Source organism: Polypterus senegalus, chromosome 3, assembly GCF_016835505.1.
Source record: "Polypterus senegalus isolate Bchr_013 chromosome 3, ASM1683550v1, whole genome shotgun sequence".
Taxonomy (NCBI): domain Eukaryota; kingdom Metazoa; phylum Chordata; class Cladistia; order Polypteriformes; family Polypteridae; genus Polypterus; species Polypterus senegalus.
In genome coordinates this window covers 237,953,783-237,969,381 of record NC_053156.1, presented here as the reverse complement: position 1 = coordinate 237,969,381, position 15,599 = coordinate 237,953,783, and the positions used below count along the sequence as shown (strand labels likewise).

Here is a 15,599-nt window from a genome sequence, read left to right as displayed (position 1 = left end):
CAGATACAGTATAGTAATGTAATGTAGTTCATAGACTAAAATGTCCAAACTGATTTTATGAACATTAGAGTTCAAGTGCAGAAAAGAAACAACCAAAAGCTGCCAAAAGCAGAGATCAATTTCACCTAAATAAAAGTTTAGTCACAAATATTTAGATTACATGACTGTTGGTCACAACAATATGCCCAGTCTGCTCCACTTCAATAAGATTATGAAAATCAAGTCAGCGACTGCAAATCACTGGAAAATCTGGAAGTGTAACAGGGTTTTACTTTGACCTCCCCAGAAGACTAGATTAACAATCTCAGTTTGACATCCCTTCAAACTAAAGTCATCTAATATGATGCCAGTTTTATCGAAAGCATTTTAAAGAAAAAGGGGATAAAATAATAGACTCCTTTGCTAGTTTCCTTGTAAAACTAGAATATAGTGACATGGAATGTTCTTCCTGTAAACCTGTACCTTGTCTCTTTTATTGGACATGTACTGATACTGTGTTTGTGTCTGTTTTGTTTTATTATTACAAATATTGACTTACCTGTTTTTCATATTCAGCTCTCTAACCAGTAATTATGAATTACCATAATGATGTGGCACTGGCCGACTTCTAGCTTCTAAACATGTCTCATGTATTGGTTTATATACGCTTTATAGTCAATAACTTAACTGGTTCTGATATGTTTGTTTAAAGTTTTTTTTAATTGTAACATATATCAATCATTATTGTACAAATGTTACATATAATGTGCTAGTTGCTTTATACATCATGAATTTTACCTAATTCTAGCATTATGTCACCATCACTGCTGAAAATTTCAGATAAGTTTGTTTACGATTTCTTTATATGTATGTTATAATTTTGCCAAGCTTTCCACATAAGCTTTTCTGTTAGTATTATTACCTATTCTAAAGATCTAATATTTTTTTCTTTACTTATTACTTATCTGTTCAGAAACCTATGAGTTCTCCTAATGTTCAATATTAAATTATTTTGCTTTTTTTAAATATTCTTTTAAATGTATTCCTTTGACATTCAGGTGTTCCTATAGTTTCTTGCTTTAAGGAATAGTCCACAAAAATAATAATTTTTTTGATATGTTACTTGCATCATGTACTTTGTAATGATGGCTGAGAAGAACGTTTTAACTTCATGTTTTCATGCAGAATGCAGATACAATATAACTCAATGGTGATCAACGTTGGAGAACAGCAAAGAACATCAAAAAATCCATGAAAAAAATCTCACGTTACTTATGTTGCATAATCGACATGTCACGTCATTAAGTTGTATGCTCCCAACTTCCCAAGCACACGCATTTTAACTAAAGTCACTGCTGGAAAACGCTCTTGCAAATTGAAATGGAACAGCATCATGTTTTTGCCAGGATGTATTCCCCGGCTTATATTTATTTTTCTTTCACAAGTCTTCTTTGATCATTGTTATGTTTTCCATTTAATGTATTTATTGTAAGTATATATTCTTTTGTTTTCAGTGTTCTGTTTTGTTATAATTTTGAATGTATGATGTGCTCTCCCATGTTTCTTGTGTTTAGTAAGTGGCTCCCCAGGGGGCAGGACTTCCCTTGTATCACCGCTAAGTGACCGCCCCCAGTCTTTATAGGCAGGTGGATGAGCGAGTCCCTTAGCAGATCATGGAGTAACCTTTTAGAGTGTTTTCCATGTATTTCCATTTTTTTAATTATATTTTTTGGATTTCAATTTCTAGACAGCATATTGGTTCACCTTAAGTGTGCATTTCAGCCAGCTCATGTTTGCACTTTTGAGCATTTTCTTACATTTATATATTTTTTAATAATTCCTGATTTTTTTGTAGAGGGTTTTATGAGACTTGTCTCTATGCAAGTCAGAGTTTTACATTTCTATCTCTTGTGAGACATTTTTTGAGATATTTGAGACTGTCTTATTTCGAAATTTTAAAAGCCCATTTCACATTTTGGGGTCTGGGCAGACCTACAGCTGCCCATTTGCCTAAGGTCAGGCTTATGTGGATGAGACCTATATTGGTGTAGTCCAGTAAGGTTTCTGGCCTGTTTTTGTGGATCTTTTCATGGTGCTGGAATCACAATAAATGCACTCAGAAGCAAATGAGCATTTGAATTGAAGTCCCGACTAACATTGGCTAACATTATGTTTCACATGACTGTGATTGTGCAAAATGTACAGCTAAAGATTAAAGATGTTAAAAATAATTATCAGGATAAGTAAACAGTATACTCCGGATATCGTAGCTGCTTCAACAAGCAGAAGGTCAGTTAAACTGTGCAGTTTCATGTCCTGCTGTTAAATAATGATGGGGTACTCCAGTTGTGGATATGAATATAAAAACACGATGTGATGTCGTTGTTTGTGTCTGAGTGTGTCACAAGTGTTTCTCAGAAGTGACTTATTTAACAATATTTTTGTAAAATGCACGTGTTTGGGACATTGTGAGCATAGGACTTGTGACACAAGTAAACTGAGATTTTTTACATGAACGTTTTGATATTGTTTGCTTTTGTCCAACATTGGTCACCATAGATAACTATTACATCAGAAATTTTGTTATTTCTATTCTGCATGAAACATGAGGTTACAAATTTTCCTTCAAAACCTATAAAGTACATGGTGTTAGCAATGTATAAAAAGTATCATTTTTGTTTTGTATGTTCATGTATGTATCTGATGAAAATTAAATTCAATGAAATTTTACTTTTTAGTTTTTAACAACTTACCCTGCTAAAATACTGAGAAACATCTTATACTTTGATTCCTTATATTATGATAAATGAATCCTACCAGCTCAATAACCACTATATTCTTGATTCTTTTTGCTTATTATTTTTAATTAAAACAAACTGTCCATCTCACAGGTTCTTTGACATATTTAGATAGATTAAGAACAACTACTTCTCTGAACGACTGAGCTTCTCTTCCAATATTCATTGGGCTGTCCTAGTTTTAAGTAAATTAAATAGTAAGAAAAGAGCTCTTACCTTAAAGGCAACTTTCTGATATTATAATAAGATTGTTCATTAACACTACTATTTACATTGGGAAGTTCCTCCATCCTCACAGATTTCTTTTTGAGCATTACAGAAAGAATTATTCATCTCTCATTTGAAGCAGCCTTCTTTTTGCTGTTTCTCTTTTTAAATAAATTATAGCAACAGTTAATGTGGAAATATGCAGACCCCTTCACTTTCTGCACAAGTTACTGTGTTGTAGATTTAATTTTAAATGGATAAATTTCTTTTTTTTTTTTTTTTGCCAAATCTACACTCAATAACCCATGACAAAATGAAAACATGTTTTTAGAAAACTTTGCGCATTTATTAACAGACACAAACAGAATGATCTCATTCATATATGTATTCAAACCCTTAATTCAGTACTTTGTTGAAGCCCCTATAGTGGCAATTACAGATTTGCATCTTCTTGGATGAGTCTCTACAGGCTTTGCACTCCTGGATTTAGGAAGTTTATCCCATTCCTCCTGGCAGATCCTCTCAAGCTCCATTGGATTGGATGGGAAGCTTCTGTAAGCTACCATCTTCATGTCTCTCCATATGTGTACTGTGTCTTACAAGTCTGGGCTTTACTCAATGACAGTCAGAAACCTGTCTCAAAGCCACATTAGTGTTGTCTTGGCTGTAGGATACAGGTCATTGTTTTTCTGAAAGGTGAACCATTGCCCTAGTCTAAGGTCAAATGCACTCTACAGCAGATTTTCTTCAAGCACCTCTATGTATTTGACTGCATTCATCCATCCCTCAATTCCGACTAGTTTCACTGTCCCTGCCACTGAGAAGCACTGCCACCATGCTTCACCGTAGGGATGGTATTAGTAAGATGACGAGCCGTGCCTGGTCTTCACCAGACATAGTGCTTGGAGGTCTGCCCAAAGAGTTTTTGTCCCATCTGAGCAGAGAATCTTTTTTTCTCATGCTGTCAGCAATTGTATGTTTTTATTGAAGAGTGGCTTCTATTTTCCACTCTGCCATAAATGCCTGATTGATGGAGTGCTGCAGAGATGGATGTCTTTCCAACATTTCAATAGAGGACTTCTGAAGATCTTTTAGGGTGACCCTTGGGTTCTTGGTTACCTCCCTGACCAAGGCCCTTCTTGCCCACTTACTCAGTTTGACCATACGGCCAATTCTAATGATACTCTTGGATAAAATTCTTTTCTATTCTTTGACTTTGATTTACGTCTTGCATTTTGGCTTAGGATATGTGAAATACAGTATGACAGCAATTGACTGCCTTGCTGCATTTCTCGATCTACGATTTTATCTATTTAATTCTTGTCCTCCTGATTATGACCTTGGCTTGTTATTACATATACAGTCTATCTTCTGATTCCATCTTGCTTTAAATTGCTCCTACCCTGTGCAGTCAGTACAGCTCTCAAATATAATTCACCCTGTGTGGAGATAAATCTACCCAATATTTGATTCTCAAATCACCTAAAACCAATTGTCTTTGTAAATCAAAATTTGCAAAGCATAATGTTAAGCACATTTAGTATTAAGGGAGTGTTCTTTGAAAACTGACAATTTAAAAAACATTTTGATCTATTTCTTCCTCTTGATTTAATTGGATTAGGGTTTGTACTTCTTATCAGTAGAATGGCCCCCCATTTGTCACTTAATTATTGAATACTTCTTATCTATTGGAATGGCTTCAATCATACAGGTCACAATTATTTGTAGTGGTATAGATTAGTATGATAATACATTAAAACAGTACAGGTATTAATATTATTATAAAAAATAACACATTTAGTTAATTAAAAACCTGATAAATACACCTAACTAAATTTACCTTAAATATCCACTTCTTTTGACTGTCACAGGGTGGTGGGGAGTGGAGTCGATCCCATCAATATCAGGTTTATGACAGGATGCCAATCCATTGCAGACCAAACTCATTGATAACGGGTTGATGCAGAGTCCTGGCACGCATGTACTGTACAAACATTACTCTTTATCTTCACTCAGCCTTCAGCAGACTCCAGTTCCTTTAAGCATTAAGTGAATATATGCAAGTATACTAATGGATGAGACTGTATTCGAAGGACAAGTAGAGAACCCAGTCAGAAGCGTTTAGACTTTGGTGAATGTAAAGAAGGATGTGCATGTTATGGATTGATTCCTTAGCAGTGAAGAAAACTGAGCAATTAAAATTTGTTCCACATGATTTTACTTCATGTTCTCTTAGTTTACTCATGTGCCCCTTCACATAACTAAAAAGTGTATAAATTTGTGAGCTAACCTTAACCACTTTTCAAAAGATAGCTTACTTTAAAAAGCATGGCTATGTTGTTTCATTTATTGATTAAAATAAATTATCATATTTATTGCCATTCTTTTTTATTTTTGTTGGCTGCTGATACCCACACCCTGTTCTTGTTAAAAGCACTAAATTGTTTTCTGTTCCCAAAATATTTTGTTTTTAGAAAACAGGTGAGATATCAAAAAAAGACCTGAAGAAAGCTACTGAGGGGCCTGGCTGTTGAAGTCCATCCCTCTCATTTTAAAAGAGCTTAATTTACTGTAATCAATTTATTCCTCAAGTATAGTGTCTTTTTTTGTAAAACTACCAAATATTCTTAAACTGTTTGAAGATAGCTATTCGAAGTCAAATATCTACCAGACATTGGTCACAATAGAAAGGCTAGGTGGAGAAAGCCATAGAGACACAGGGTAGTATGCATAACCTCCACACAGACTGTGCAGCACTGGGAACAGAATAACCTCAGGCTCTAAGAAGCTACAGGACAGCAGCAGCACTACCCACCAAGCCACTGTGCCACCTCTGGAATGACAGAAGTGATAAAATAATATGTGCAATATTATTATAATTTAATGTTTATTCCCTCACAAAACAGCATGGTTCTTATTCAAGTAGCATTTGTAGATAGACTGAAAGCAATTAATGGTCCCCCATAAAGCAGAATATTTTTGTAATTATTGTTAACTCTCTACTGCTGTTGTTATATTGAAGTTAACTCACTGGACTTGGCAATCACCCTCCTTTCTACTACAGCGGTTGCCAACTTGCAGCGGTTTCCACCAAACCACCACAATAATTAAAGATCTGTTGTCCTTCTCTGCTATCAGTTAAATCCTTAGTGAGCTCTGGAGGACATTTATTCCCACAGCAAATGTCAAGTCATCTCTAAATATAGTGATACGATAGTCAGCCTAGTTCATTCTCTACCGATTAGACAAATTTATGGCATCTTGTGCTCAGACCTTCATACATTGACCATGCTACTTACATGGTCATTCATTTAACCTCTGTACCTCATACACTTTCAAGTGTTACAAAAGAGGATTGTACTAGTTCCCTAAACAATTTAACCTAATGCTCATAAATTATTTTTTCAGGCACCATTTACACTATTTGTAAATAAAGTTACAACTTCTAGAATGCTACTCATAGGCCAAGCCTGTCATCTTTTACATGGCTGGGAGGACCCGTCTTTGTTTCTCCTACATATTCCTCCTACACAACTACACAGCCAGCATCCTCTTGTAGTCCTCCATTCTCAATCATTAGTGGCGTCACATTCTGAATGAGTATATAATGTCATGTGAAAAAATAAGTATACACTATGTATATTGTTCATGTTTTCAAAATATTTGAACAGCCAAACAATAGATCTTCATGCAAACAGTACCTACAGATAAAGGTGACATACTTGAATAGAAACTAAAGGAAAACATTCCTTTTCTGTCATTGATTCAACAAATATATCAATAGATGTAATGGTCTACTGGGTGAAAATTAAGTATACCCCTGGCCTCAGAAGCTGGTATTGCCCCCTTTGAGCAGAAATTAGTTCTTTTAGGTGTTTCACATAACTGCCCACCAGTCAAACTTTTGACCATTCTACCATGCAAAATTCCTTCACTTCCAAGATGTTTTTGGGTTTTCTTGCATGTATTGCCCATTTCAAACACACCCACAACATTTCAGTGGGATTCAAATCAGGGCTTTGACAAAGGCCAGTTCATAACCCTCCATTTCTTCTTTTTGAGACATTTTTTAGTGGATTGACTAGTGTGCTTTAGATCATTATTGTTTTGAAAAGTCTGGTTACTTTTTCAACTTGAGCTTTCAAAAAGTTGACCTCATCCTCTCCTGTAGCACAGTAGTATAGAATTCATAGCCGACGTAATGATTGTAAATTGCCCGGGCACTTTGGCTGCACAGCAATTCCAAATCAAAACCTTTCCACCTTGATGTTTCACAGTTGGTATAAGTTTCTTCTCATGAAGTGCTGTCCCCAGTTTCCAGAAGGCCTGGGGCCTCATGTATAAACGGTGCATACGCACAAAAATGTTGTGTACACCCACTTCCACGTGCACATTGCAATTTATAAAAACTAAACTTGGCATAAAGCCACGCACATACCACCTCGGTTATGCAAACTGGCGGCACCCAGCGTCAAAGCAGTGCTGCTGTTCCTGTGTGGTTTCCCTTTCTTTTTTAGATCGACATCCCTGACACAGCTTTATCGAGTACACTAAAATTAACCACATATTATTTATTAGTTTAAGGCATCTGGTTGTAATTAACCTGTAACTATATAATGGTCCACGGAATGGCCAAACTGTTCCAAATATCATAGCTGCTTTAGCGTTGTTACTCTTAGTGCACCACTCAGAGTATTTATATCACTGTATCTGAGTGTGACTCACAGCTCTACAGCAGCTGATCAGAAAGAGAATTATCGGTATACAGCATCAAGCATACGCTGCCTCAGCCATGTGCACTGTCTATTGAACTGCTCCCATACAGCAAATACTTAAGAGCCTTTCCTGTAGGGACCTCGCAGTTCAGAAACAGTTTCATCCCAAGAACTATAAACGCACTCAATCAGTCCATCAAGTGCTCCTTGTAGAACTATTTGTACAATTACCTCACTGTAAACTTATGATACAGTTATAATATTGTACGACCTGAGCCACTTTATAAAGTGCGCATTTACTATGATGACGATATCATTTTCAAGATGAAATGCAGCAAAGTATGTTTATTACATTATACAAATTTAATTGTAACTTCCTTTAAATAATCTATATCTATACTAATAAAAGGCAAAGCCCTCACTCACTCACTCACTCACTCACTCATCACTAATTCTCCAACTTCCCGTGTGGGTGGAAGGCTGAAATTTGGCAGGTTCATTCCTTACAGCTTCCTTACAAAAGTTGGGCAGGTTTTATATCGAAATTCTACGCGTAATGGTCATAACTGGAAGCTGTTTTCTCCATTTACTGTAATGGAGATGAGCTTCAACGCCGTGGGGGCGGAGTTTCGTGTGACATCATCACGCCTCCCACGTAATCACGCAGTACATAGAAAACCAGGAAGACCTCAAAAGCGCTGAAGAAAACATGCATTATATAATTGAGAAGGCAGCGAAACAATAAGAAGCGAGCGAGTGACATATACAACCATATTCATGAGTTCTGCTACTTCGGAAACGAAGCACGATGTAAACCTACACTTTAAATTAAGTTCATAGACAGGCTGCCGCTTGTAATTTAGTGCCTGCCTATATAAGGCCGTCCGTCAGTGGCAATCCAATAGCAAACTCCCACTAAATATTCACGGGTGAAGGACTGTGTTTATGGAGAGGAAGATGAGATGGTCAGGGTGGTGTTTGACACAAACTCAGCGAAACTGCGAGAGAAAGTTTTAAGTGCCAGGACTAAGGTAACATTAAATACAGCCATGGACATAGCACGAGATGGCACCAGCACAGCTGGGAACCTTCGATGCATGTACACCGAGCGCTCACGTGAACTGACGCGTGCACAGATAAAAGGCAACAGTTCCAAAGAGCTGAACAAAACCAATTACACAATTGAAAAGGCAGCAAAAATATGAAGCGTCTGATAAGCATATTCATAAATCCAGCTACTGCGGAAACAAAGCACACGGTGGAAAAAGTCAATGTCCCGCTAAAGGAAGACAGTGTAAAAAAAACCCGTGCATGCAGTGTGTCAGGTCTCAGATAAAGAAGAAGACGAGCTGTTTATTGATGCAGTAAGAAACGAATCGATGAATGAAACCTGTCATCTTTACAACGATTGACAAACACGGAATGTAACTTGAACACAACACATCCTACAAATACGAACCTGATTGAAAGAAATAATGATAATCAAATCCTTGATGACAGCAACACTCAGTAACACTCACAAAACAAATACTGTATATTGACAGTCATGTTACGTTATTTTTAAAATGTTCCCTTTTCTTTTTCTAGCTTTTTTAACACACTACTTCTCCGCTGCGATACGCGGGTATATATATATATATGTATATATATATATATATATATATATGCCGATCTACATACTCGAATAATGGATACTTTATTCACCATCAATGATTGTTTTGGTAAAGCCATACTCAGTGTATTCATTAGATGAACGGTAAAAAAGTAAGAGCGAGGGAGGATGCAGGCTGTAGTGCGTCAACTCTATTTGAATTGCGATCACATTTGAAAAAATATATCTTTTCAAGTTCTATTTAGTCCATATGTGTCAAACTCAAGGGCGCGGGCCACATCCGCCCGGCGTAATTATATCCGCCCGCGAGATCATTTTATATACTGTATTATTGTTATTAAAGCCCGGGTATATGAAGCGCTGGTAACACAATAAACTACAGATCCCATAATGCAGCGCTTCAGCCGCCTTGCCGAACAAGTTATTGCGAAGCTAGCTCACATGATGCTGAAGAGAAAAGTTGATTCTGAAAATAGAGCCTTTAAAAACCGATGGGAGGCTGAGTATATGTTTACTGAACCCGTGTGTCTCATTTGTGGAGCTAATGTGGCTGTAATTACAGAATTTAATCTAAGACGGCACTATGAGATAAAACATCAGGGTAACCTGAATGCAATGCAGAAGATACAGAAAGCAGCATAATTAAATAAGAATCTGACACTTCAGCGGACGTTTTAACCCGTGCACAATCACAAAGTGATTTCAAGTGAAGCTGCTTTTATGGGAGACACAAATGCACCAGTGCACCTTGCCCCACTTTCCCTGTTGCCAAGTAATGTTAAACCAAGTCGTCACTACGGTGTTCCCAAATACGCACTTTGCTGATAAACTGAGCGCACTGAGTTTGCACGGCGCTTTGGTGACTTTGAAGAACAAAAAAAGTCCGTCTACATGCGGCTCGAACCTTGTGCATGTTTGGTAGCACATATCTGTGTGAGAAGCTCTTCTCAGTGATAAAGACTAACAAAACAGCACACAGGAGTCGCCTCACTGATGAGCACCTGCAATCCATCCTGAGAATCTCCACAACACAGAACCTCACAGCAAACAGAAACGAACTTGTGGCCAAAAAGATGCCAGGCGTCCAGCTCTAAAATGACATATGAGCAAAGACAACTGAATGATTTGATTTGTTATTGCTGAAAGGAACACATTTTATTTATATTTCCAGGTTTTGTTATGCAGCATGTTCATATTTGAATTTGTATAATTTTGACAGGATATATTTTTATGGAGAGCAAAATCTTTTGGGATATTTAAAATCTAAGTTTATTTTTATATAAAATTACATAAGAGTAAAGAAATTTGAATGTTTGTTCTTTTAACGTTTACTTTATTTCTAACTTGTATAATTTAGACAGGATATATTTTTATGTAGAGCAAAATATTATAAGTTGTTTAAGGTTTGAGTTGATTTATTCACGAATAATATTCCTGTCTGTTTTTACCATTCCTACCAAAGATATTTCTGTCGACTAAATAAAAATTCCTTCTATTTAAAATTTAAATAGAACTTGAACAAATACGATAGTTCATAATATCCACGCAGACTTGCACGTAAGAGCGGGAGTCATCCGTTTTAACAAATGCAGCGTATTGCACTGATACGAAATGGCTGTGTGTGTATATATGTAGATATGTATGTATATGTATATATGTTTATATATGTGTATATGTATAGATATGTATATATATATATGTTTATGTGTGTGTGTGTAAATATATATATATATATATGACAACAACACTCATCACTCACAACAGTGACAAAACAATTACATTGACAATCATGTTACGTTATTTTCAAAATGTTTCCTTTTCTTTTTCATTGCTTCTTTAACACACTACTTCTCCGCTGCGAAGCGCGGGTATTTTGCTAGTTGTTAATATTTGAGAACATGGTGTCGCAGTGCTAACAACAACCTGGCGCCCTGTTCAGGAATTGTTTGCGCGTGCATGTGCGTTACTTTTTATGCTGACCGGGATTTATGTAGCGGAAGAATGTGGAAGATGGCGTACGCACAGATTTATGCAGCTGGATTTTTTTGTGTACGCACATTTCCGCTTTTGTCCGTACACCATGTTATAGTGTGAATTCTGTGCATGGTGTTATGCATGAGGCCCCTGGTCTTTGCCAAGATGTTCAATGGCAAACTGTTGTGTTGCTCTAATGTTCTAATCTTTTTAAATCCCATGTGAGATTCATAGGCATCCACAACCTTCTTTGTGAGGGCCTTAGAGAACTCTTTTGATTTTGGCATGATGTCACCACTAATCAATGGCAAAGAGAACACCAGAACCTCAATATCTGTGGTTTAAATAATGCAGGGTCCATCTGCATACTCCCTAAGGAGGTTCTAATCATTGGCAATTAATTTGGAGACCTGATTGTAATTTTATGGATTTTAAGTAGTAATAAAGGTATGAGTGCACTTTTTCAACTTATCAAATCTGCATTTCTGTTAATTTAGATTATGAAAATGAATACACCATGTCAATTTTATGTATCATTTGTTCACCTTTGGTTGTAGAAACAGTTTAAATTAAGATGTAATGTCTGTTAAAATATGTTGGTAAGTCAACAGTTACCATGGGGTGAACTTACTTTTTCAAATTACTGTCTATCTTTGAACCCAAGAAGATCCCGCTGTGTCTCTTTTGTTACAATGTAGAATATGATACAGTTGGTTTGAAAATGTACAGCTGAATGGATAGTGCACATTAAATCTCATTTAACATTTGTGACTTACATTTGTGAGAATAATCAAATTTATAGAAAAATAATGGAAAGGGCAGTGAGTCCTGTATGCACAACTTCTTTCACAGTTGGAAAAAGTACTTGTCATTTTGACCCATTTCATTGCTGTACATCAGTGAATAAGCTCTCCTCCAAGATAAATTGTTCCAAAATCACCCTGCTTTACTGTGAATGACTCATATATGAAATATTAGGAGCATGGCTTAGAAACTATATTCCTTTTAAGCCTTCTTAAATATCATTTTGCTTAATTTTAATATAGTTACTCCTTTCTTACTAAAATGCCTTGCTCCCCATAGATAAGCCTCTATAACAAGCAAAGTAAGATATCCACAGTCATTATTAAATTTTCAAGTATTTTTACTGTTTATGGTCTGCCTATCAAAATATTTCACAGAATATTCATTGTTTGCTAGTAAAAGAGGCATTAATAATTTCAATTATGGTGTTGAAGGTTGTCCAGTAAAAAACACATGATGTTTATTAGTATGCATATAATGGCATGATATTTTAAACAATTAAATGAGCTCAAAAATAAATAAATTGAATAATGATTTAATTCATTGTCTTTTACATATGAACAGGCAGCATATTGCACCTCCACTTGTCCTTTGATGTCACTTTGTGCTTCTTTTTCAGAATACTTTCTGGCTGTGTCTTGAAATGCTAACACTCATTGCAATTACAATTCTTACTGTCTTCTTAATTTTCTTTTTCAGATTCTAGGATGTTGCTTTTCTTACTGCTTTTTTCCTTTACCCATCTTTCTTTCACTGCTGTCTCTGCCAACATCCTCTCACTTTCTCTGTCTCTTTTTTTCTGTCTTGCTACCATTTGTTGGGGAGTAGAGTAAAGATGCTGGCATCAGGACTTTGGTTATGTTGGATGAGCAAGGAGGTAAGTATATGTTTTTTTTGAGGGGGGCAATACAAAATAACTTCAGTATAAGTACTAAAGGGCATAGTATTGGACTGAGGGAGTAATTTACTTCTACAGTCAAGGCAAAAGAATCTTTAAAGCCCCCAAAAGGCTCTTTTCAATGAAGACAAATAAAAAATCAGTTTACTGTCTGTAAATGACCAAAACTGCAGATGTTCCGAATGCACCCTTGAATATTTGAAAGATTCTCACTGTGAGCAAATAACAGAGGCCACTTAATGAAAAAATGGTCAGGACAGAGATTTCAAAACAAATATTTATGTATGTTTCATATGTTACTCCATTTTCAATCTACATTTTTCTATGTTTTATATTTAGTATTGTAGATCAGCTTTGTAAGAAAAATACAAGGGGCACATACTGTATTATACAACCCATACTCTGTAATGTGTATTGCATTAGAACAACCTCCTTGAAATGATAAGAATGTCAGTTTAAAGTATTGTATTGTGCAGTCAAATTCAGAAACAAAGAAAGTGATAAATATTGTATGGCTTTTTTCCAGAAATGTAGTAGTGTTGCATACCTTACTTGAAGCAGGAATTGGCATATATACACTACTAGCTGTCCCCCACGGCTCCACCTGTGCAGTAGTGAAACGGGACAAACATTAAAAATCAATAAACAAGCAAGTATCGCTAGCTAAGCCGAGGCAAGATACACTCCAAAATGTGGCGAGAGGTACAGCAACTTGAACAGAGGCTGGTGCGTGAGGGAGGAGGGTCCCGCCCGGCTCCCCACTGCTGACATCACACTTCCCCCTCCCCTCGGCCCGCAGCCTCTGTCTCAGATGAGCGTAAATAAATCGCTCCTGCCAACGAACAATGAGAGACGTTGCAAAATCAACTGGAATGTTCAAGCAAATTATAGAAAAAAGCCTGATCTAAATCCGTTAAGTAGTTCTCGCATGAAAAGCGGACAGGCATACAGACAGACAAGACAGACAGACAGTATAGATATATATATATATAGAGAGAGAGAGAAGTGATCAAAAAGTTTTTAGTTTAACCTATTAAAAGAAGCACCAGTAAAATTAAATAACATTTTAGTATAATTCCCATGATTATTAATACACTTTGATTTTTCTATGCCACTCCTATAAAATATTTTGTCTTGACTGAGCAGCCACCTTTCTGTAGCTGACATGATGTCGTCATCATTGTTCATGAAGATTGGATTTGGCTGAACTCTAACTAATCCCCATAGTGCCTGCTGTCCCACACTACATCGGTCTTTGATTGTTCAGTCTGATTCATTCTGTGGTTGCAACATTTTCTTCTGTTGTGTTTGACAAATACCAACCAGACTTTGGGTCATCTTCAAGAGACGTCTCCCCACAACATCTCTTCTCAGTGGTGTATAAAGGAGTCTTATACTAGTACACACTGACAGAGCAAGAGTGAATCTCCAATGATATAGGCCTCTCCAAATACTCCAAAGGCGTTCGAAATTCAGTGCTTTTATGGATTTAAGCATTCTTGTGAACTTTGTTTTGAAATAAAGAAAACATACATTCAAATCAGAAACTTGTAGTTTAGTTATTCTAACATATAGAAGCTGATCTGTGGCCTTTGAATTCAGAACCATAGAAGATCCCTTTCAGGTTCATTTTGAAAACTTTTTATATATATATTTAGTAATGAAAGTCAGGGATGGAATGGCATTCAATCTAGGATGGACAAAGTTTCTTTTCCAGCCTGGAGAACATACAGTGTAGATAGACAGTATGTGTGGATGATTATCTTGACCTGAATGGGGTTGGTGTAGCCTTTCTTGGTTAGGAAGCCCAAATAAAGGAACGTCCTTGGGAGATTGCCTCCCAGGATTACATTTTCCCTTAGTATTCTTTCTCAATATCATAATTTAAGCAGATCATTTGCTCATTAGATTGCTGACAGAAACTAAATTATACTTAAATAATTTGTTATAGTGAACATGATATGTTTCATTGGAAGCTTTTGCCACTAGTAGAGTTTAATTCTGCCAATCTATGCTGTTGTTCTTTGAACTCCTGTAAAAGTTAGTTAATTGTCTTTTCATAAATATTACAATAATATTAAAACACTCACTTTCCATACAGCCTGTTAAATGTTATTGTTTTCTTTCTTGCTGTTTGTTAGGTTGTAGTTATTCTTAATGTTACTGGCATGTTTGAAAAAAATATAATCAGAGTGGGATCTTTTTTAAATAAAACCAATATTGTGAAGGATTCACATTCCACTTTGGCTTGTCTCATACTTTAAGTTTTAAAGCTGTATAGATTTTAAGAGTAAAGTTGCATTTCCTTGGACATTGTTATTCCCAATGACTTTTGCCAATATTAGTAACTGTAATAGTTCTTCATTCAGTAAAAGAAAAGCTGATTTGAGCCAAAGCTGCCAACATAATTTAAAAAAACTTACAATGGCAGTCTGCATCTACAAGTAGACGTGTCTGGGGCAGATATGCTGAAATTATACGTCCATGTGTTCTTAAGTGCATTTGATCAATAAAGAACTCATTTTTAAATTGTAAAAATAAAGCCATATCATAATTGTAATTAATGGCAGTAATTTTTTAAAATAAGTATTGCTGTGCTGTAACTCATTTAA

At 36.1% G+C, this 15,599-nt stretch overlaps 1 protein-coding gene across 2 annotated transcripts in view; it reads left to right on the top strand.

The window, feature by feature from the left end:
- snap25b (synaptosome associated protein 25b) overlaps positions 1 to 15,599 on the top strand; it is a 120,233-nt gene that overhangs the window by 75,215 nt on the left and 29,419 nt on the right. For both annotated transcript variants that reach the window (XM_039748817.1, XM_039748816.1), the window contains exon 4: positions 12,918 to 12,966. In XM_039748817.1, the coding sequence (XP_039604751.1) occupies positions 12,918 to 12,966 (49 nt within the window). The remainder of the gene's footprint in view (positions 1 to 12,917; positions 12,967 to 15,599) is intronic.